The sequence below is a fragment of the Oreochromis aureus genome, linkage group 9 (genome assembly GCF_013358895.1).
Source record: "Oreochromis aureus strain Israel breed Guangdong linkage group 9, ZZ_aureus, whole genome shotgun sequence".
In the NCBI taxonomy this organism is placed as follows: Eukaryota; Metazoa; Chordata; class Actinopteri; order Cichliformes; family Cichlidae; genus Oreochromis; species Oreochromis aureus.
Genome location: NC_052950.1, coordinates 31939130 through 31963238, shown reverse-complemented (window position 1 = coordinate 31963238; position 24109 = coordinate 31939130). Strand labels below are relative to the sequence as shown.

The 24109-nt window shown below is 40.5% G+C and overlaps 1 protein-coding gene across 1 annotated transcript; it reads right to left on the bottom strand.

The window, feature by feature from the left end:
• Positions 1 to 8535: 8535 nt before the first annotated feature.
• On the bottom strand, positions 8536 to 16010 carry LOC120441836. The gene is made up of 12 exons (XM_039617286.1): positions 15956 to 16010; positions 15147 to 15272; positions 14916 to 15078; positions 14604 to 14796; positions 14288 to 14389; positions 13370 to 13441; positions 13101 to 13202; positions 12186 to 12257; positions 11916 to 12017; positions 10598 to 10703; positions 8871 to 8941; positions 8536 to 8772 (listed from the first exon to the last, which is right to left on the bottom strand). The coding sequence occupies exons 2-12, from the start codon at positions 15247 to 15249 to the stop codon at positions 8536 to 8538; spliced, it is 1323 nt and encodes a 440-aa protein (XP_039473220.1). The 5' UTR covers positions 15250 to 15272; positions 15956 to 16010.
• Between the last annotated feature and the right edge of the window lie 8099 nt (positions 16011 to 24109).

Genomic DNA, 24109 nt, shown 5'->3' with positions numbered 1-24109 from the left:
TCTCTTTGAAAGAACTAAAAACCTTTATTCTCATGGTCCAATCATGAGTGAACTCCCCGATGAAGCCTTGTGTGTTAAAACATGTCAGAGTTTTAAAGATTAAACATGAGTTTCCAAAACGTTTTGCTGGAGAACAATGAACTATTTGACTGAGTTTCAATTATTTACAGACGAGCAAAACCAGGACAGAGAAAAAAGGACAAAACTGACTCAGTAAAACGACAGAAAATAAGATCCCATGTAAATCTGTATTATGTAGAAGTTCAGCCCAGCAACCAGTTCATTTCAACACAAGTTTAAATGATTCTATCTGAACTCTGTGGAGCCTGATCTCAAGCTTTTTGAGTCTGACACTGAAACCAGAGGATCTTTCTGTCTCTTCAGATTCACTGTGATCCAGTGATGGGAGTGATTAAAGTCCTGAGTAGTGATGGGTCCAGCAACACTGACGCACCGACGCTTGTATCAAGCTCACCTAGCGATGCCTGTATCGGTGCGTGCGTCGCTTTAAGAAAAAGTCACGTGATCGATACAGCCGCTGTCTCGCTCATTGCCAACGCGCCAAGCTGTGTTTGAAAGGTACCGCATCTGCCAATGGAATGAATTGCCACCAAAACCCCCCCCCCAGAAAATTACTCTCACAAAGATAAAAAACCCCCCAAAAAAACAACAAACAAACAAACAAAAAAAAACCAACACATCTCTCCATAACACAATGGACCCCGAAAGAAAAAGAAATGTTTCTGCTGTGTGGGATCATTTTGATCTTTTAACTGGAAATAAGGTAATAGTTTGTTTGTCTTTGTTTCAGTGTAATCTATCAGAACACCTCCTCAGTGTTTAGGCATTACAGAGCCAAACATGAAAATGAGGAGACAAACACTGACAATGAACAAAGGTAGGCCTATATTGACACTGAACAGCTTTATCATCATTTTTTTTATTAATATGTATTTTATTATTTTGAAATCAAGCATCTAGGAAGATTGTTCTGGACCAGGCAGTCCTGAATTTTATTATAAAGGACTGCCAACCCCTTAGTATTGTGTAGAGTGTCGGAGAGAAACATTCCAAGATCAGAGGATCCTTTAACGTACTGGAATAGGAAGACATCTTATCTGAACCTTTTCCCCCTGGCTTTACAGTTTTTGTGTATCCCACCTTCATCTGTGCCTGTGAGTTTTCCAAAGCTGGGGAAATGGTGTCAAAAAAACAAAACAAAACAAACACAATAGACTGAATGCAAAAACAATGGATGAACTTATTTTTCTGGACAGAAATTTATAATAAACTGAGTCAATTACATTTAAATGGGTAATATTATATTCACAATACTTTCATTTTAATTTTCACTTAATGTCATACCAAAGATGTTAAATGGACTGGTTCTTATATAGCGCTTTTCTACTCATCTGAGTACTCAAAGCACTTTACACAACTTGTGCATTCACCCATGCACACCCATTCGCACAAGCACATTTTTCTAAGTGCTTCATAGCTAACATTCACACACATTCATACTCGAATGGATGCATCGGAGAGCAATTTGGGGTTAGTACCTTGCCCAAGGATATTTGGCATGCAGACTAGGGGAAGCCAGGAATCGAACCACCAACCTTACGATCAGTAGATGACCTGCTCTACCACCTGAGGTACAGCCACCCCAGATGTCTGCAATATTTAAAACGTAAAAGATATGAAATGATTCCATGGAAAATACAATACCTTACAATGTCTACACTTATGACTAGGTCATTGAATCAGTGTCTGTTGTGAGTCTCAAGTAAGTTGCCTGCAATGATATTTAAGGTCCAGCAGGTGTCAGTATGGAGCAAAACAGCAACACTGTGTCGACACAGTATCAATACAGTTTGGGGAATGTGCTGAAACGCTTCACGAGGCCTCATCTACCCATTACTAGTCCTGAGTGATCATGCTGATGTTTGCACAGAGCAGACAATGAGGTGAATGTTTTGGCACATTGGTAACAGTGAAACAGTTTATTAGTAACGTGGGATCGTTTGTGTTCGGAGTATGAACTGAGATTCCTGAAGCTCTTGTCACACTGGTCACAGCTGTAGTTTCCTTCCATGTGTGCACGTTCATGCCTGTTACAAGTAGTTGAATGTGAGAAGCTTCTCTCACAGTGTCTGCACTTGTATGGTTTCTCTCCTGTGTGGACTCGCTGTGTGTTTTTAAGCTCACTTACAGTGGTGAAGGATGACCCACACTGATCACAGAGGTGCTTTTTAACCCCACTGTGAATCAGTTCATGTTGTTTTAAGTAACTTGATGTGGTGAAGCTTCTCCCACATTCTTTGCAGTATTTCAGTTTGTCTCCAGTGTGTTTACGTTGATGTATTTTTAGGTTCTTTTGCTGACTGAAAGTTTTTCCACAGAGGTCACAACGAAACTCTTTCCCACCACCACAGTGATGACAGGGTTGAGAACTGGATCCATCTGTGTCGCTCTGCTTCTAAACAAAGACACAAAGACAGAGTAAGTCAGTCCTTCAACATTTTTATCCTGAACGTCGCCTGAAATAAAGAGCATCTCTGCAGACGTCCAATTACATTTTACTGTTTCAGTTAACACAGATAAAAATATAAATACATACCTCACAGTAACTGCACTTGTAGAGTCTCTTTCTGGTGTGGATCTGTTGGTGTTGTCTCAGGTGATGTGGAGATTTAAAAGTCTTCTCACACAGGTCACATTTATAAGGTCTCTCCTCAGTGTGGGTAAACATGTGTTGTTGTAACTGTGCGTCTGTAGCAAAGTATTTGGCACACTGTTCACAGCAGTACACATCATGTCTGGTGTGAATGCGTAGGTGTGTATTTCGGTGCCCTCTCTGGCTGAAAGTTTTTCCACAGATGTCACAGCTGTATGCCTTAATTCCAGAGTGGGTAACTAGATGCTTCTGTAAGCTGCCACTGTGAGTAAAAGCTCTGTCACACTGATCACAGCTGTACGCTTTAACTCCACTGTGGATGAGTTGGTGTTGTTTTAGGTTACGCTTCCTGGAAAAGACTTTCCACACAAGTCACAGCTGAACGGTCTCTCTCAGTGTGGATGACCTGATGATGTTTTAGTTCATAATTAGCAGTAAAATCCTTCCCACACTCGTCACAGGTGTATGCCTTAATTCCAGAGTGGGTAACTAGATGCCTCTGTAACTTGCTTCTTTGAGGAAAAGCTCTGCCACACTGATCACAGCTGTACGGTTTAACTCCACTGTGGATGAGTTGGTGTTGTTTTAGGGATTCCTTCCAAGCAAAATCCTTCCCACACTCGTCACAGGTGTATGTTTTCTCTCTCTTTCTTCTGTGAGGTTTGTCGGCCTCCTGAGAGCGCTGACTTCTCGCTCCATGTTGGTCCTGCAGTGACAGAGATACAAACAGAGGCAGTGAGTGAAATGCAGTCGTGGAACAAACTGAGCCTTCAAACTCCCTCCATTAACACTAGTTTTAAATCTGAAGGTGGAGTGTGGCACCAAACACCTTAAAGGTCTCTTATCCCCACCTGCTGGTAGTTCTAACACATTACATCCAACCTGGTGTGAAAAATAATTCATGACTGTTCAAACTAAAATCATGCCCATCCCTCCTGGTTGTACACACACACACACACACACACACACACACACACACATACGGGTCTATGTGGTATGGAGGGACTATACTACGTCAATCCGCCCGGCGGTGGTTTAAGGGGACTACCGTTTCCAGAGGACTTAGAGCCAAGGGAGCGAGGTTAAAGTGTTCGAAAAATCTGAAAAAATTTGGGTCACTTCAGACCTAATACACTCCCTATAGAAGTCTAGATACACTGATACACACCAACCAGACTCTATTGTGTTTTCTGGAGACATTGTCCACTTGACAACGATGTGTTCTATGAGGTCCAAAAAAAACAATATCAGGACTTTAAAGGGACAATGATGTCATTATTAAATAGCTCATCATTACCATGAATACACATCTGACAGGACACAGGATTACTGGGACATTATTTTATTAGTGTTCTTGGATCTGAACATTAATTTTAACCATAAATAAAAAAAAGAAATCTATGGACAAAAATGCCCACGCTAACCACAGAAATATAAAAATATAGAAAACAGAAAAATTAAAAACATTTAAAATGAATTTTAATAGTTTAAAGGTAAATATTAAGGGAGAAAATATGCATTTATATTTTTTTATTTTCAATATAACCTGTCAAAAATATATATTAAAGAACCTGTCAAAAAAAAACTAAATAAATTAAATTTAAAAGTTATGAAATACAAACTACTTCTGTAATTAACAAGAACTTTTCTTTAAACAGAACATCAGTGAGGCAGCCTGCTGCACAATAAGTCAGTTTTAACAACAGTTCGGCAATCTGACCAAGATGTAAAACCACATCTGGCTAAACAGTTATTTTAGTTCATTTTTTCTGCCTTTTGCAGTTAATCCTCTGTTTCTTACAAAATCTCTTATGTTTTGAACTGTTCTTCCTGCCAACACTGGATCTTCTACCAATTTGCAATGACTGCATTCATTTTTGGTGGCCAGTTTCCCTTCGTTTATGTGGTCTTTAAAATGCCTCATCACTGCAGCAACCTCAGCCTTGGACCACATGTTTTTGGGAGCTCTTCGGGAATTGTGGGATTGAGCAGCATTTTTATCTGGAAGATATATAAAGTAGTAGTTAAAACAAACAAACCAAACAAAAAAAAAACCCAAAAATCATTTGCTTTTTAAAAGAATGGATGTTACCCTGTCCTAACTTCTGAAATGTGTTGGTACCATCAATATCAAAACGAGCTAAAATTCTCTTTGAAAATTTATCAAATTTCTAAAATGAGACAACATTTGGTGTTCCACTGTGAATAAAAGACTGAATAAAACATTGAATAAAAGTCTCTTGATGCATGCTCAATCATCCAGGTAAGTAAATCCCAAAACGTTGATTCTGTTAATCTGGACGTAGCGTTTTCAGTGGGAGAAACATTTTGTCACTCATCCAAGTGACTTCTTGCCACCACTCTGCAGTTTGCCATATGTTGCAAAGTGATGAAACAATAGATGATGAACAATTCAAAACCTTAAGCACAAACATCTAAGTGACGAAACATTTGAGAGCCATTGAGAGCATCCTCACTGGATGCATCACCACCTGGTATGGCAACAGCACACGCTTACAACCGCAAAGCTCTCCAGAGAGTAGTGCGGTGTGCTGAACGGATAATTGGAGGTGAGCTTCCTCCCTCCAAGACATCTACAGGAAGCGGTGCCTGAGGAAAGCGGGAGGATCATCAAGGACTCCAGTCACCCCAGCCACAAACTGTTCAGACTACTTCCATCAGGAAGGAGGTTCTGCAGCATCCAGTCCCGTACCAGCAGACTGAGAGACAGCTTTTTCCACCAGGCCATCAGACTGCTGAACACTTCATAGACACCTCACCCTCACTACTGGAACTTCAACATTATGCACTCCATACTGTACATTAATGCCACTGTTTTGCACATACCAACCTCTGTATATTTTATATATCTTATTTTATTGTCTACTTTATTTCATTTGTAAAACATGTATATACACACACTCACACACACGTAGAAAAACATATTTAGTACACACATTCAGTAATGTATATACCTTTATATATTGTACATATATTTATTACTTTTTAGATTAGCCATTTTTATATTTTGCTTGTTTTACGTTATTGTATTTTTTTGCACAACTCTGTTGCTTGTGAAGCTTGCACAAGAATTTCACTCACATGTACTGTACTAGTGTACCTGCACATGTGACGTGACAATAAAAGTGATTTGATTTGATTTCTCCCACTGAAAAAACTACGCTCAGATGAACAGAATCAACCTTTTACTTACTTAACTGGATAATGAGAATGCATCATGCAAGCACCATAGTATGTCACATGAAGTAGTCTGTAGACAGGCCTCACCCAGTCATTAAATTGTTTGTCAGCTATACAATTACCCTTGAGCTTCTAAGAATAATAGACTATGCATAATGGTTGTGATGTGATGATTCCGTCAAATCCCTAGAATTAAAGCAGGAAGTCTACTTTAACACATATGGATATGGTTTGATTTTAAAATCCATTGTGGTGGTGTAGAGAGACAGAATTGCAACGCAATTACAAAGAACGTGTCCATAAGCTTAGAGAACCAACTGCACCCCTTACCTTCAGAGGGAGCAGCAGTCTCACTTGCTGCAGGCATTATGAGTGGTTCTTCATCTGCTGATTACACAATTTGATTAAGTTTTAATATTTGTTACAAACATTTTATCCACAGAAATCAAGCTAGTGGTAACTTACCACAATCTACAGCGCCTTGTAGCTGCGCTGTGTTTGTGGAATCAGCTACTGCATGTACAGGCTCACTGGTGCCACACGCTGACATTGTGAGTGCTGTGTCATCATCATCTGATTCACTCTCACTGTCCTTTGTTTCAGCATCACTTAATGCAATTTCATCTGAGAAATTGTGGGAAAAAACACAAAAAAACCCCAACACAAACACAAACCCCCCCAAAAACCTCACATTAACAACGACATATGACAAAATACAGAACAAATACTGAAATTATACTTTTCCACAGTACATAGTTTTACTATTTAAGGCCACCACTCTGCAGTTTGCCAAATGTTGCAAAGTGATGAAACAACAGACTTCAAGAACCTTAAATCATGGACATTTAACAGAATGGTCTGTGCTTTTAGGTTTTAATTCTGTTGATAAAGCATAATATTCAACTACTGCCCTAATATTTGCTCCTTTCAATACAAACCTTCAATTTCGATCTCATCCAGTGATTTCCCTGGATCTGGGAAAGATGTCCTTTTCCAGTGTTAAAAGCAGTTTGGAAATCTTGGCCAGCTGTGTTGTGGGAACTGGTAATCTGTAGAATTCGCGGTGAACGCGAATATCATGACCCAGGAAATCTGCAACCTGATCAAGTTCATTGTTTTTCAAATTAAGGACTTGTGAGAGTGTGGCAACATGTTTTCTGAGCTGTGTCGATCTTAGATACTCAGGGTGCTTTGCTCCACACTGGTGTGCATGAACACGCAAGGAGTCCATTCCTCTGTAATGACTCATTGATCGGGTCTTGCAAAGAGGTAGATATTAGTGGCACAAATACCACAGTCAGGCCTCCTACTAACCAGTAGTGACAGAGCATCCAGCATGCTTGGTGTTAGCAGAACTGGAACATTTCTGTCCCTTTTTCCCATTATTTCTATTCTACAGAAATAGTTACAGAGTCTCTGTTCCATTTCTGAAAGCCCCATGGCAACATCTGTGTGGAGTGCTGTTTTGTCTCTTTCAAGAAAACTTTTGAGGCGCATCTTTGAAACCTCTCCAGAACGCCTTCGATTGAACACAATGATCTGTGAGAGTGTAACTTGTGCAAGTTGGGCATAATTCTGAGCTGTGGCTTGTTCTCCAAGCTGCAAAAGGCACTTTCTGCAGATTTTTGAAGGTAGTGATGGAGAATCCGAACATCTTCTGTAAAGGGCAATGTTGATGGCTTGTTAAACTTTGCCTCGCTCAGTGTGTTCAAGGCACGGTGAGACACCATCTCGGACCATTTGGAGACATACAACTTCTTGAACGCATCAGTGGACTTGATTAGGGCTTCATCCTCTGTCATGAGGGCACGACAATGGATAATGTCAGACATTTTATGCAGTGTATGTCCCAGTTTCAGCGCAAGGCTTGGAGTTTTGTATGACAGTGTCTCTTCATCAAAACCTGAAACTTTCTTTACTGCTTGCACAACTCTCTGGAAGTTAGCAGGCTTAATAGCTTCTTCCATGTTATGCACTGAGAATTCTGTGCACGCAGACACAACAACAAACGTCCCGCTTCACGAAGCTTCTGTCGTATATAATCATACTTTGTAGGGTCTTGTCCATGTTTATTGTAGAGGACTGGGCAAACTGAATAACAGTAAAGTCATTTCGCACAGCTGAGGCAATCTCATCTTGTTTCATAACAGCAAGAACCTTCCACACTCCACTTGACACCTGCGGATAACACTGAGACTCCAGAGTTAAAGCCAGGCCGAGTACTTTGGTTCTTCCAGGTTCTTTATCTGTGTCATCTTTTGGTTTGTTAGGACATCTGCGGACATGTCTCCAAAGATCCTTGCGAACATACATCCCTTGACAATAAAAGCAATGAGCAAACTTTCCCTCTACTGCTTTAATCTTGGGTCTTCTCTTCACTTTCAGTGGTCCCACTCCACCATGCAAAACTGCAGCATTATGCTTAAAATTTCCTTATTTCTCAATTTCTCTAACAGGCTTTTACGCTCATTTGAGTCTCTAGGCAGGAAAATGCATGCACAACATCAGGAGCTGTTTTGTGCGCGTTTCAGGTGGCGGAAATTTTAGCTTGTGGTTTGCCACAAAAATAGCAGTAATTTCTTTTACTTAAAGTCATTTTTCTGATTCAGTTTCGCAAAGCTCACTTTTATCTTCTGGCTTGTCTTTTGTCAAGTTGTGGATTAAATTTGTTGAATCTGATTGTTCATGCGCTTTGGAGATGTCATCTTGGCATAGCAGACCTTTTGATGTGCTTGGCAATAATGAGATGTCTTTATCTGAATCTTCATCATATGACTCTGAATCTGGCACATATTCTTCTTCTGATATGCTGTGGTTGCCATCATCATCGCTTGATATTTGATCCAGAACTGAATGTGGCAATCCATCCTCCCTGAATATTCAGAAATTTCTTCTTTCTGGAATGTAAGAATAAAAGTTATTTTAATTGATCAATACTTTAGACAGGTAAAAAATAAACTGAAAAAGTCAAGCCAAATATGAATGGGATACACACCTGTGTTGACTGGTGACAATTCTGATTTGCCAATTTTGCAAGGCAGGATTTGTGCCAGACCCCTAAACAAACTGAAACACATTTTGATAGACTTAATTTAGCTTTGCAGTTCTATTTAAGTGAAGTAGTTTTTGTCAAAGCATTGCAGTAATGTCAAATGCTGAAAAAACAAAACAAACTGTTCACACTTAAGGATATTTTAATGACTACACATACACTGCTAACCCCCCAAAAAGGACATCCCAGATATGAATGAATGAATTCTTCTTATTAAATACTTTGTTCTTTAGGTAGTTGAAGGGCATGAAAATGTGTAGTTGAATGTGTGTGGCCTCCAGATGCCTGTATGACTTCCCTACAATGCCTGGGCATGCTCGGGATGAGGTGGCGGACGGTCTCCTGAAGGATCTCCTCCGAGACCCGGACTAAAGCATCCACCAACCCCTGGACAGTTTGTGGTGGATGGAGTGAGACATGATGTCCCAGATGTGCTCAATTGGATTCAGGTCTGGGGAACAGGCGGGCCAGTACATAGCATCAATGCTTTTGTCATGGAGGAACTGCTGACATACTCCAGCCACATGAGGTCCAGTGTCCTCTCACATTAGGTGGACCCCAGGGCCAAATACACCAGCATGTGGTCTCACAAAGGGTCCGAGGATCTTATCTTGTTACCTAATGACAGTCAGGCTCTCTGGCAGGCACAGAAATGCCACCCACACCATTACTGACCCACTGCCAATATGATCATGCTGGAGGATGTTGCAGGCAGCAGAACGCTCCCCACGGCATCTCCAGACTGTCACATGTGCTCAGTTTGAACCTCCTTTCAGCTGTGAGGAGCATAGGGTGCCAGTGCCGGAGTTGCCAAACTTTGTGTTTTCTGGCAAATGACAAACGTCCTGCATGGTGTTGGGCTGCAAGCTCAATCCCCACTTGTGGACGCTGGACCCTCAAGCCATCTGACCATTTGAGCAGACAGATGCACATTTGTGGCCTGTTTGAGGTCATTTTGCAGGGCTCCTCTTGTTCCTCCTTGCACAAAGGTGGAGGTAGCGGTCATGCTGCTGGGTTGTTGCCCTCCTATGGCCTACTCCACATCCAGGTAGCACCTCCATGCTCTGGACACTACACTAACAGACACAGCAAACCTTCTTGCCACAGCTCACATTGATGTGCTACACTAGATGAGCTGCACTACCTGAGCCACTTGTGTGGGTTGTAGACTGTCTCATGCTACTACTAAAATGAAATCACCACCAGCATTCAAAAGTGACCATAACATCAGCCAGAAAGCATAGGTGCTGAGAAGTGGTCTGTGTTCAACACCTGCAGAACCAGTCCTTTATTATGGTGAATTGACTATAATTTCCACTTGTTGTCTACTCTATTTGCAAAACAGCATGTGAAACTGGTTGTCAGTGTTACTTCCTAAGTGAACAGTTTGATTTCACAGAAGTGTGAATGACTTGGAGTTACATCGGATTGTTTAAGTGTTCCCTTTATTATTTTGAGCAGTTTATGTTATGGAATGGGGAATTGAGGACAATCCCAAGTATACCATTTTTACAAGGTCCTGCAACAAAGAGGTAATACTACATTTCTTTAATTAGACGTGACCACCCACTGATTAAAAAGGGAGCAGTGTTCATTTCAGGTAGTCTTAACTTGTTGAACTCTATTAATGCTTTTTACTATATACTGTACCTATTCACTAAATGTCTCACCTTTGCACTTATAGCCAAGCCACTTGAGGGAGGAAACCGGTCCCACACACTGAATGCACTTGTCCAAAGATGATATTGTTGTGCACACCAGACGATGACTGTGACACTGTTAGCAAAATATTGCAACATTTATTTGTTTTGGACAGTTGGAAAGGTGAGGTGTTTTCAATTCAGTTGCAGATATCAACTAATACACTTCATCCCAGTATAAAATTTGAACGCAATCAACCTCTTCACTTTTTTCTACTGGAACCATTTTACTGGGATTAGGGGAATTGATTCTTTCACTTTGTTGTTATCTAGAATAGTTAATTGACTTAAAACACTGCAACTTCTTAAAAATGGCACATGCATTCGTATCTGTGTGGAGTGGGTCAGAGTAAAAAAAAAAAAAAACAACAACAAAATTTATTAAAACAATCCTTCCTTATTTGCTCATCCTTGCGGCTGGAACCTCTATTCCAAATATGGTGGGTGCACAATGCCTCTCACCCGACTTGTATCTGCCAACTACAACTTCCGCCCAAAGACATGCAGTTAGTGGGGTTTGCTGGACTGGTAATTCTAAATTGCCCATAGGTGTGACTGTGTTAGAGTCTGTCAATGTGATACCTTGCGACAGCCTCTCACTCCAATTAACAACTGATTCCGTGGCAATCATCCATCCTCTTTCACTTATCCTTATCAGGATTGTGGGGTAGCAGGTTTGGGGCCTATACCAGCTACCAAAGGGCAGTACAACCTGGACAGATCACCAGTCTAACATGGAAGGACAGGCATTTGCATCCACACCAAAGGGCAGTTTTGAATCATCAGTTAACCTAACCCCATAAGCTACATCTTTGGACTGTGGGAAGAAGCCAGAGTACACAGCCAGGAGAACCCATGCACTACAGCAGTAAAAGTGCCTAAAACAAGTTAAGCAGTTGTATAGTACTATCTTAATGTTCAAGCCTGAGTTTCAAACCATTTCAACATAGAAACAAAGCACATGCAGTCAGTTCTGCGTGCTGTAGGTCAAACTGTCAAAAAATAAGAGAAGACCCCTCCTAAAACCAGAGTGATGTCACCATGAAGCAAACTTTGACGGAGTCCCCCAATAACAGTGTGGTCCTCCTAAGTCACATTTGGGTGGTTAACACACACACGTTATCCAGACTTGCACTTTGAAACAATGAAAAGGACCTACAAGCCACGGTCCATGTAAATCACATTACACCCAGGTGACTGCCAAACACACACACACACACAGCATCCATAGAGAATGATGATAGATTAAATTGTTAGCTCATTAAGTGGTACACTGGATTATATTTACCCTTTCAGGCTCTGGATCTTTCAGGTCCAGATCATTGTTTGGAATGCAGTTTGGTTGCGGCTTTAGGCAGCTCACAGTCTTCTCAATCTGGCTGGTCTCAGCCTTCGTGTGTAACAGATAGAGAATGAAGACAAAAGAACAGTAATCTGACAGTTACTAAAAATGCATCACTCAAGAGGATGAATAAACCATTTCACTATCGGAAAATAGCGTAAGGTACACATCGTGCATGAGAAACATTCATTAAAATCTGTCCTAGGTCAATGTTACCTCTTCAGAATCTTGCACTGAAGAAGAATGCATGGCTTCTGAGCCTTGCTGAGGCATTTCTTCATCAAGATCCTGCAACAAAGAAAAGATGACACAAAGATTAGACCAAGTGCTCTTCTTGCAACAGTACTGGGCAGGCCTGTGCTTCTGTTTTTAATTTGCATGTGTGGGGGCTTTCCACTCAAATGTTTTCTTCTGAAAAATACTGGCTACAATAATTAACAACTGATTCCGTGGCAATCATCCATCCTCTTTCACTTATCCTAATCAGGATTGTGGGGTAGCAGGATTGGGGCCTATACCAGCTACCAAAGGGCAGTACAACCTGGACAGATCACCAGTCTAACATGGAAGGACAGGCATTTGCATCCACACCAAAGGGCAGTTTTGAATCATCAGTTAACCTAACCCCATAAGCTACATCTTTGGACTGTGGGAAGAAGCCAGAGTACACAGCCAGGAGAACCCATGCACTACAGCAGTAAAAGTGCCTAAAACAAGTTAAGCAGTTGTATAGTACTATCTTAATGTTCAAGCCTGAGTTTCAAACCATTTCAACATAGAAACAAAGCACATGCAGTCAGTTCTGCGTGCTGTAGGTCAAACTGTCAAAAATAAGAGAAGACCCTCCTAAAACCAGAGTGATGTCACCATGAAGCAAACTTTGACGGAGTCCCCCAATAACAGTGTGGTCCTCCTAAGTCACATTTGGGTGGTTAACACACACACACACACACACACACACACGTTATCCAGACTTGCACTTTGAAACAATGAAAAGGACCTACAAGCCACGGTCCATGTAAATCACATTACACCCAGGTGACTGCCAAACACACACACACACAGCATCCATAGAGAATGATGATAGATTAAATTATTAGCTCATTAAGTGGTACACTGGATTATATTTACCCTTTCAGGCTCTGGATCTTTCAGGTCCAGATCATTGTTTGGAATGCAGTTTGGTTGCGGCTTTAGGCAGCTCACAGTCTTCTCAATCTGGCTGGTCTCAGCCTTCGTGTGTAACAGATAGAGAATGAAGACAAAAGAACAGTAATCTGACAGTTACTAAAATGCATCACTCAAGAGGATGAATAAACCATTTCACTATCGGAAAATAGCGTAAGGTACACATCGTGCATGAGAAACATTCATTAAAATCTGTCCTAGGTCAATGTTACCTCTTCAGAATCTTGCACTGAAGAAGAATGCATGGCTTCTGAGCCTTGCTGAGGCATTTCTTCATCAAGATCCTGCAACAAAGAAAAGATGACACAAAGATTAGACCAAGTGCTCTTCTTGCAACAGTACTGGGCAGGCCTGTGCTTCTGTTTTTAATTTGCATGTGTGTGGGGGGGCTTTCCACTCAAATGTTTTCTTCTGAAAAAATACTGGCTACAATAATTAACAACTGATTCCGTGGCAATCATCCATCCTCTTTCACTTATCCTAATCAGGATTGTGGGGTAGCAGGATTGGGGCCTATACCAGCTACCAAAGGGCAGTACAACCTGGACAGATCACCAGTCTAACATGGAAGGACAGGCATTTGCATCCACACCAAAGGGCAGTTTTGAATCATCAGTTAACCTAACCCCATAAGCTACATCTTTGGACTGTGGGAAGAAGCCAGAGTACACAGCCAGGGAGAACCCATGCACTACAGCAGTAAAAAGTGCCTAAAACAAGTTAAGCAGTTGTATAGTACTATCTTAATGTTCAAGCCTGAGTTTCAAACCATTTCAACATAGAAACAAAGCACATGCAGTCAGTTCTGCGTGCTGTAGGTCAAACTGTCAAAAAATAAGAGAAGACCCCTCCTAAAACCAGAGTGATGTCACCATGAAGCAAACTTTGACGGAGTCCCCCAATAACAGTGTGGTCCTCCTAAGTCACATTTGGGTGGTTAACACACACACACACACGTTATCCAGACTTGCACGTTGAAACAATGAAAAGGACCTACAAGCCACGGTCCATGTAAATCACATTACACCCAGGTGACTGCCAAACACACACACACACACACACAGCATCCATAGAGAATGATGATAGATTAAATTATTAGCTCATTAAGTGGTACACTGGATTATATTTACCCTTTCAGGCTCTGGATGTTTCAGGTCCAGATCATTGTTTGGAATGCAGTTTGGTTGCGGCTTTAGGCAGCTCACAGTCTTCTCAATCTGGCTGGTCTCAGCCTTTGTGTGTAACAGATAGAGAATGAAAATACATTTATATCACTGGATGCTCGGCTGCATTGCTATAGTGACCAAAGGCACAGTAGGTGATACTCAGTTTCAATGGAAAACTAGATGCCCTAAGTCACGTTAAGCCAATTTGAGTTGGTAGAAATGTAAAAATGGCTTACGGTATGCAATTTATCAGTTCCAAAAAGTACAATTGTAGAAATACCTTGCATCTCCAGGGCCAATCCGAGTCACCATAATTATAGTCTATTTCTTCGCCTGGACTTATGTCTCTGCTTGCAAATAAGCATAGATGGGGCTTTCCATTGATATTTAATATTTTCATTTTAGCACTTGGACTGATGTGGTTGTCGTTGACAAGTCTGCCTAAAGACCCATCTTCTTGAGATGCATCCACACTGTGGGGTTAGGCAAAAAAGTATTAGCTTAACTAATTTTTGTTAGGAAGCTTTTTTTTCATAAATCAAAAGCAATGTGTAATTTAATCTTAATCAAACTACACTGATATAATACGCACCACCAGAGTTTTCCATCAAACTTGAATTCAAACATGAACACCTTCAGGCTGTCATGATAAACTCTGTGTCTCCGCTCACATTCTTCTTTTGGTATGAGTTTACCTCTGTATTCCAAAAGGAAGTCTCCTTTTTGGAATGGAACAGTCGTGAAAATGCCCCGACCTGAATTGCAGAGGCATACCAAGTGAGTGACAAACTCCAAATCTAATCCAAACTAAAGACCAACTTACCTTTGAAGGCATTTATGTAGTGGATATCAAGTCCCAGTTTGTCCCTTCCAGCAGAAACATGACAGACTGCATCCTCCCGTGGAGGAATGCGTCTCCTTCGCATGTTCTCCTGTACGTTTTGATTGCCTGTATTACCAAAGCATATAAAGTATTACGATTATCGTCATCATTGTCATCATCATCAGTAGTAGTGGAACTAGCAGTAGTGTAGTTTACAGCATAAACACAGCTGACTTATTCATAGTCCTAATTTATGCCTTCTTTTAAAATGTTAAAAGCCAAGTTCTCAAAATGGCGACATGTGACATTTCTGTAATGGCGACTGCAGAGAGTGATACAAGTCTAGGCATCAAAACTGTAAGAAGTTTTTTCTTCAGGCATATAAATAAATACACGATTAAATACACTTATACCCCTTGCTTTTATTTTAGGGCTGTCAGCAGAATGGACAGACATTGGACAAACTGCCCGAAATTAGCTGACAGCGACATCAGGGATTTTGACTCAGACTGCGCTGGTTTAATTGTTAATCACGTTAGTCGCGATGTCGGCATTAACACGTTTAAGCCACATTAATGCTTTAACACCGAGTAAATCCTAACACGGGTTAGCCCGCTTTATCGCGTTGACGCGGTTAGTCATCAGCCCTATTTTATTTACTCAATGACAAACGCTGAGGCAGTTTTACTTCTTCAAAAACTAGCTAACAGTCCATAAAGCATATATTAAACCAGTTTAATATAAGCCTGTGCACCTATAATTTCATATAGTATTAAAGTCATGGTGCATTTCACATTAAAAAGGCTTACCTTTGTGCTTTTAATCAGTCTTCGTATTGCCGTCGACATGTACTTGTTAAAGGGCACGCACGAAATCGTATCCGTAGGTACCGCCTATATATATAGCCTACCAATCACAATGACTTCCGCCGTGTGTATTGAAAATGTGTATTAAATTGTAGTACTTACACACATCCACTCTAACTTCGAAACGTCACTGTGCAATAAACTGGAATACACAAAAATCAGGTGAGTGGTATAGGTGGACTTTTAAGAAAATCAGAAAATCTTTTAATTATAGTTTAATAAATAAATTTACACTAGAGTTTAAGCAAATACAGGTCAAAAGATAAATAATGACCTCATAAGAAGTAGAAAAATTATTATTTAGACACTTAAAATGCATTTACAATTCATGTTTTAGGGGGACACATGAATACACAGCAAAAGTCGAAATGTCCCTGTAGCCCAGGTACAGCGTCAGGTCAAATGTCCATCCATACCACATAGACGCACGCACACACACACACACACACACACACACACACACACACAGAGTTGTTGTTCCTATTACATATTTCTATAATTTGTATAGATTTATTATCACTGAATAATTATGTTTGTTTATTTGTTTATTCAAAAGGAACCCCATTAGCTTCCACAACAGATGTTGCTCGTCTTCCGTCAAATACAATCACATAAAATATTATACAATAAAGTGGATTCAAAATATCCACATAATTTGGCTCTTACATCCACAGTGAGGTTTCACAATTAAAATATAAGCAATCAATAATAACAATAATAATAATAATAATAATATCAATAACATTGAGGCACATTACACAAATATCAAAAACAAATCATCTCTTACAATATTACAACAACTAAAAGTTCTGTAAATCAGCTTTTAAATGTTCATTGAAGTTTTGAATAGTTGCTAATTTTCTAATTTTATAAGGCAATTTATTCCACTTGAAAGTTGCTCTAAATATAACAGTTTTACAAAAAGTTACTTTTAACTTCAGGATTTACTAAATTGCAGTTTGTTGAAAATCGTGTAATATCATTATGTACAGGGAGTGCAGAATTATTAGGCAAGTTGTATTTTTGAGGAATAATTTTATTATTGAACAACAACCATGTTCTCAATGAACCCAAAAAACTCATTAATATCAAAGCTGAATGTTTTTGGAAGCAGTTTTTAGTTTTAGTTATTTTAGGGGGATATCTGTGTGTGCAGGTGACTATTACTGTGCATAATTATTAGGCAACTTAACAAAAAACAAATATATACCCATTTCAATTATTTATTTTTACCAGTGAAACCAATATAACATCTCCACATTCTCAAATATACATTTCTGACATTCAAAAACAAAACAAAAACAAATCAGCGACCAATATAGCCACCTTTCTTTGCAAGGACACTCAAAAGCCTGCCATCCATGGATTCTGTCAGTGTTTTGATCTGTTCACCATCAACATTGCATGCAGCAGCAACCACAGCCTCCCAGACACTGTTCAGAGAGGTGTACTGTTTTCCCTCCTTGTAAATCTCACATTTGATGATGGACCACAGGTTCTCAATGGGGTTCAGATCAGGTGAACAAGGAGGCCATGTCATTAGTTTTTCTTCTTTTATACCCTTTCTTGCCAGCCACGCTGTGGAGTACTTGGACGCTGCGTGATGGAGCATTGTCCTGCATGAAAATCATGTTTTTCTTGAAGGATGCAGACTTCTTCCTGTACCACTGCTTGAAGAAGGCGTCTTCCAGAAACTGGCAGTAGGACTGGGAGTTGAGCTTGACTCCATCCTCAACCCGAAAAGGCCCCACAAGCTCATCTTTGATGATACCAGCCCAAACCAGTACTCCACCTCCACCTTGCTGGCGTCTGAGTCGGACTGGGGCTCTCTGCCCTTACCAATCCAGCTACGGGCCCATCCATCTGGCCCATCAAGACTCACTCTCATTTCATCAGTCCATAAAACCTTAGAAAAATCAGTCTTGAGATATTTCTTGGCCCAGTCTTGACGTTTCAGCTTGTGTGTCTTGTTCAGTGGTGGTCGTCTTTCAGCCTTTCTTACCTTGGCCATGTCTCTGAGTATTGCACATCTTGTGCTTTTGGGCACTCCAGTGATGTTGCAGCTCTGAAATATGGCCAAACTGGTGGCAAGTGGCATCTTGGCAGCTGCACGCTTGACTTTTCTCAGTTCATGGGCAGTTATTTTGCGCCTTGGTTTTCCACACGCTTCTTGCGACCCTGTTGACTATTTTGAATGAAACGCTTGATTGTTCGATGATCACGCTTCAGAAGCTTTGCAATTTTAAGACTGCTGCATCCCTCTGCAAGATATCACACTATTTTTGACTTTTCTGAGCCTGTCAAGTTCTTCTTTTGACCCATTTTGCCAAAGGAAAGGGAGTTGCCTAATAATTATGCACAACTGATATAGGGTGTTGATGTCATTAGACCACACCCCTTCTCATTACAGAGATGCACATCACCTAATATGCTTAATTGGTAGTAGGCTTTTGAGCCTATACAGCTTGGAGTAAGACAACATGCATGAAGAGGATGATGTGGACAAAATACTCATTTGCCTAATAATTCTGCACTCCCTGTAATTCATCTGGATACTGCAGCTGAGCAGAAATAAATGTGGTGTGTAGAGCAGGGCGATATGACCAAAAATATTTATCACGATATACATTTGAAAATTTGCGATAACGATATAACTGACGATATAATTGACACTAGACAAAATACTTTACAACTCCACAACTTTATTAGTGCAAAAAAACCTCATCAATGTATTTTCACTTAAACAAGCAGCTGTTTTTTATGTGCATTAAAGTTATATAAAAATTTAACAGTGCAAATGGAAATTCCTTGCTGACAGTTTAACCAAAAGGCATTTCCAGTGGAAATTGGCCGACATATCCTCAGCATAACCATGTATAATATCCACAAAACTTAAAAAGAGGTTATATACACACACAATACAGTAATATTATGTTGAAGCACAGTATGTATCACTCCGCGAGGCTCCTGCCTTAACCGTAATGCTCCGACAATCCATCAAGCGGTGCGAGTTCGTAGCTTAGCAAAGTCGTACTGAAACATCTGACAGATTTTCGAGCGCCGTGTACCACATTAAATCGTTTCGAGGTCAGTAAACACAACCAGAATTCATACATAAGGCACACGGGATTATAAGGGGCACTGTCGATTTTCAGAAAAATCAAAGGATTGATTTTAAGTGTGCCGTATTTTCCAAACAACACGGTAATAACGACGGCCCGCTAGCATGCGCTACCAAAAATAGTGCTTTGTTGTGTATCTGACGGAGGAAAGCTAAACCAGTTCCACATCACTGAAGTTGCGGCATTTTTACAAACCAGTTCTGGTTCATCCGTTTCATTTAACGATCCACTTTAGCTCTTCTCATTCTGCGTCGCCGCCATGTGCGTATGTAAACATAGGCACTGCGCATGCGCGTTTTACCCATATTCTATCGCGATATTTCATTTTTCTATCATTGCCCAAAATTACACCGGTATTACCGTGAACGGTATGATATAGCCCAGCCCTAGTGGTGTGTTTAACAGAATTGCGTTCTTTATAACTACAAGTAAGCCATAGAATATTTGAGCCTGTACAGGAAGCCAAGAAAGTTGATAATGCATTTTATCGATATTAGTATTAGAGATGGCACGATGCCACTTTTTAATGTCCAATACCGATATGAATCCAATATAGCGTTTTTTGTAATCAATAAAACTGTTTTTTAAATAAATATCTTGCTGCATTTTGTATAAGTTCATACTCAAGTTTTAAAAACAAGACACTAAAGCTATTCCGTTACACCAAATGAGCCCTTTCCTCTACTCCCTCTTCACCCACGACTGCAGACCTGCCGATGGTTCTGACACCATCATTAAGTTTGCAGATGACACCACGGTGATTGGCCTCATCAGTGACAACGATGAGGCCGTCTACAGGGAGGAGGTGGATCGTCTGGCTGAGTGGTGCGACACAAACAACCTGCTGCTTAACACCGAGAAGACCAAGGAGCTCATCGTGGACTACAGGAGGAATGCTGACCCACATCCACCCATCCACATCAAAGGGACGGCTGTGGAGCGTGTGAGCAGCTTCAAGTTCCTTGGAGTCCACATCTCCGAGGATCTCATCTGGACGACCAACTGCTCCAAGCTGGTCAAGAAGGCTCACCAGCGCCTCTTCTTCTTGAGGACTGAGGAAGAACCACCTGTCCTCAGACATCCTGGTGAACTTCTACCGCTGCACCATCGAGAGCATCCTGACCAACCGTATAACAGTCTGGTACGGGAACTGCTCTGCCTCGGACCGGAAGGCGTTGCAGAGGATTGTGAAAACTGCCCAGCGTATCGCCGGAGCACCACTTCCTGCCATAAAGGACATCTACAGGAAGCGGTGTCTGAAAAGGGCTGGGAAAATCATCAAAGACCCCAGTCACCCATCACATGGACTCTTCACCCTCCTGCCCTCTGGGAGGCGCTACAGGAGCCTCCGGACTAAGACCACCAGGTACCGGAACAGCTTCTTCCCCACAGCTGTCAGACTCCTGAACTCTGCCTCCTGACATCTGACCCACGTTAAACTCATGGACTGAACATACACACACCCACAACCACCTACACACACACACACACACACAATGGACAACTGTACCCTCAAACACACAATAATAACAATAACATGGACTGAACCACCACTCACAACCACTAGCACTTTATATAGCCTCTGTAGAAATTATCCACATATCTCACTTATCTTAACTGCACCACTGTATAATTCTGTATAAATAATCATTTTGTATAATACGATAATTTTTAATTTTACAACCGTTTATAACTTGCACATTTCCCATTTCTGTATAGCTTTATATCTCATATTTCTGTATAGTTTTTTTTTTTATTTCATATTCTGTATAGTTTTTCATATTTATATCCTGTTCATAGCTTGTACTCACTACAGCCTGTACATACTTATAGTTATAGCATATCCATAACATACTTTATACTGTGTACATACCATACATACCATAATAGACCCATTTCTGTAATATAACTTACATATCTATATTATTGCTAATATATATTGTAATATATCGATATCATAGCTAAAGCACTTCTGGATGGATGCAAACTGCATTTCGTTGCCCTGTACCTGTGACATGTGCCATGACAATAAAGTTGAATTCTATTCTATTCAAATATTTTATAGTCCAGCAACACTCATCAATCTAATAAACTTAAACCTGCACCATCTTTCCTATTCTGGTATTTTAAAGAGTACTTATCAGAAATATTAAACAACCTAACTAATAGAGTTGCCAACTCCCAGCAAAAATCTCCCAGAACCACCCCCGCCCTCCACCTCATGATGCTTAATCGACATAATGAACTTTAATTTAATGCACGTGTAAATCAAATGCACAGAAATAATCAATTATGTTTCTACAATAATTAAATAGATTCACCATCTTTCTTCAACAGAATTGCAGACTGCACAGATGGTACCTTCCCAAAGGAAAAAGGACTATAGCTTACCAGGGTGTTAATTAGACTTAATAGTTACCATATACAGTAATGGATTTCTATACATTTAATCAGATGACCACTTTGGTTGTAAGATTCAGATAATTATTTATTAAAAGTTAGTCCTTTAAATGAAATAACAAAGAAAAGTATTTTTTGTGCCTCCCTTTTCTTGTTAATGCCCTACCTACCTCCTGGCAAAGCTTTGCTAGAGCCGCCCCTGCACAGTTACCAGCTGTCAGCTACTTAGAAAACATGAGAGAAGAAGAGGCAGCTGCAGCTTAAGGACACAGACTAACTCCAGTCTTTTTTTCCCCCATTCTAGCTGAAGTACGGGACAAATCGCTTCCTTTTCGCCTCAGTATGGAAGAGATTAAGATTAAAAACGCTGCGGTTTGGAAGCATGTAGTGAGGCTCCAAATGCTCCACCAGTTCGCCGACAGGTCTCGCAGACAACAGCCGCTCTATCGAGTGACACATACTTCTCTGATAAGCAAAGCTGGGTTACGCCAAGTAGCGCGTTTTGTGAGGTGAGGATCGGTCCATTTTTAATTAGTATAGTATGAACATCTAATCTGGACGCCTTATTCTGGACTAACTGAAGTCTGTTAAGATCTGTCTTATTAGCTGCTGACCAAATGATTGAACAGTACTCCAGATGAGACATTACTAGTGCATTAATGACATCTTTCATAATTGAAGAAGTGATACAGAAAGAGCATTTCATAGCCATAGCTATGCCTTGTCCCGTTTTCTTAAAAACAGTCGATGTGCTGAAACCATGAAAGGTGGTGATTTATGGTAACGCCGAGTAGTTTAATCTGGGTGACGTGTTCTAACACTGGCTATGGAAAGACTCAGTTGTGGGCTGCTGACTAATCTGCTTCCAATTAACATAGATTTGGATTTAGATACATTTAAAATCATGTTGTTTTTACTTATCCAGTCAAACACACGAGATTCGAAGTGCGTTTCTGAGATACCGACGAGGCCTCCCTTGCAAGTAAATCGATCGATCGCTGTTGCCTTGTTTTTCTTTCATGGGAATAAGTCCTGGAGACAGCGGGGTCTGAGTTTAGACCCAACAGGTTCAGTGAAGAAAAATGTCTGATTGTAACCTGAGGGGTTTTTTTACATTAAGAAAAAGGCACCAAACATCAAACCAATTTAAGCCTAAACAGTAACACATGAAAGCAGAGCAGGGCGATATGACCAAAAATATTAACAGTGCAAATGCAAATTCCTCGGAGCAAATGCCGGCCAGTTTCCACTGGAAATGCCTTTTGGTTAAACTGTCAGCAAGGAATTTGCATTTGCACTGTGAAATTTTCATATAACTTCAATACACATAAAAAACAGCTGTTTGTTTAAGTGAAAATACATTGATGGGATTTTTTGCACTAATAAAGTTGTGGAGTTGTAAAAGTATTTTGTCTCGTCAATTATATTGCGTCAATTATATCGTCAGTTATATTGTTATCGCAAATTTTCAAATGTATATCGTGATAAATATTTCTGGTCATATCGCCCTGCTCTGTCTGTCACCTTCTGTGTTGAGCTCATTGTTTTCTCTGTAGTGGCTGAGCTGAGTCCAAGTAGCTGAAAATGTTCCTCTGCTGCTCCGTCAGACTCTTCTCCTCCTGCTGATCAGCTGGGACACAAAACAGATCTTTGTTAGGCTCCACACTGCACTGAAGAGTCAAAGTGTCTCATATGTTCATCTGACAAGAAAAAGAACACATTTTTGCTTCCTGAGGTGGGAAACTTATTGGAAACAAACACAAAAGGTTTGAGCACCGATACAAAATTTAGCAGTATAGCAGGAGAGACTGAGGCCTGTTATTAGAATCAATGTGTGTGTGGTGTTAAATAGGCCTATACTACTGCGCTTTGATGTCGCTCGTAAGGGTGAAACTCATTGTGAAACGTTTGAGAACCACTGCTACAGAACAATGGAGATTTCCATTAAATGGTAACACCTGCAACTCACGTGACGCCCAGAATTGTACAATCCAGTTGTTAAGTGATGACGTGATGAAACCTACTTCCGGGCCTAAAGTAGTCTGCGTTTAATATGGCTTTTGTGTTGTTAACATGTTTAATGTGTTGTATTTTCTTCTATTTAATCTCAGAGAGCTCCTAAAACAGTCAGTGATCACTGTTGACCTCCCCCGGCTTTTATTACCGCTAATCATTTATTTAAGCTCAGTTTTTAAAACCTTAGGATGTAACTAGAAAGCGAAAATTTCAGAAGAAATTTTATGTGTGCCTATGCCGCTGCTAATCTGTGTAGTTTTCCATTCATACGGCTACAGACAGCAAAACTCAGAAGAGCAGCCATTCTCCACCATGAATTATGGTAAAAACAAACACCGCTCGCGCCTCACAGATGACAGCTTACAGTTTTGGGTAAAGATGAGGTCACTTTGTACAGCCCCGATTTGCAGACGCTGTGCACACAGGTTCATAAGCAGAAGTCCCTCTGTACCACGGCAGACCCCGACAATGTTTGCACGAACACACTTTGAACCAGTACGTTATGGACCACTTTTCACACATGGTTGGTGTACCCTCCCAGCCAGCTGTAGCTTTTCAA

What these genes read in the sequence shown, in the direction of transcription:
- LOC120441836 (XM_039617286.1), bottom strand. Translation starts at nt 15,249, where the DNA reads ATGCGAAGGAGACGCATTCCTCCACGGGAGGATGCAGTCTGTCATGTT. An exon ending in TTTGATGGAAAACTCTGGTG is followed by an intron (nt 14,797 to 14,915) that starts GTGCGTATTATA and finishes CTAACCCCACAG; the next exon opens with TGTGGATGCATCTCAAGAAG. An exon ending in AAGATCCAGAGCCTGAAAGG is followed by an intron (nt 12,258 to 13,100) that starts GTAAATATAATC and finishes TCTTTGTTGCAG; the next exon opens with GATCTTGATGAAGAAATGCC.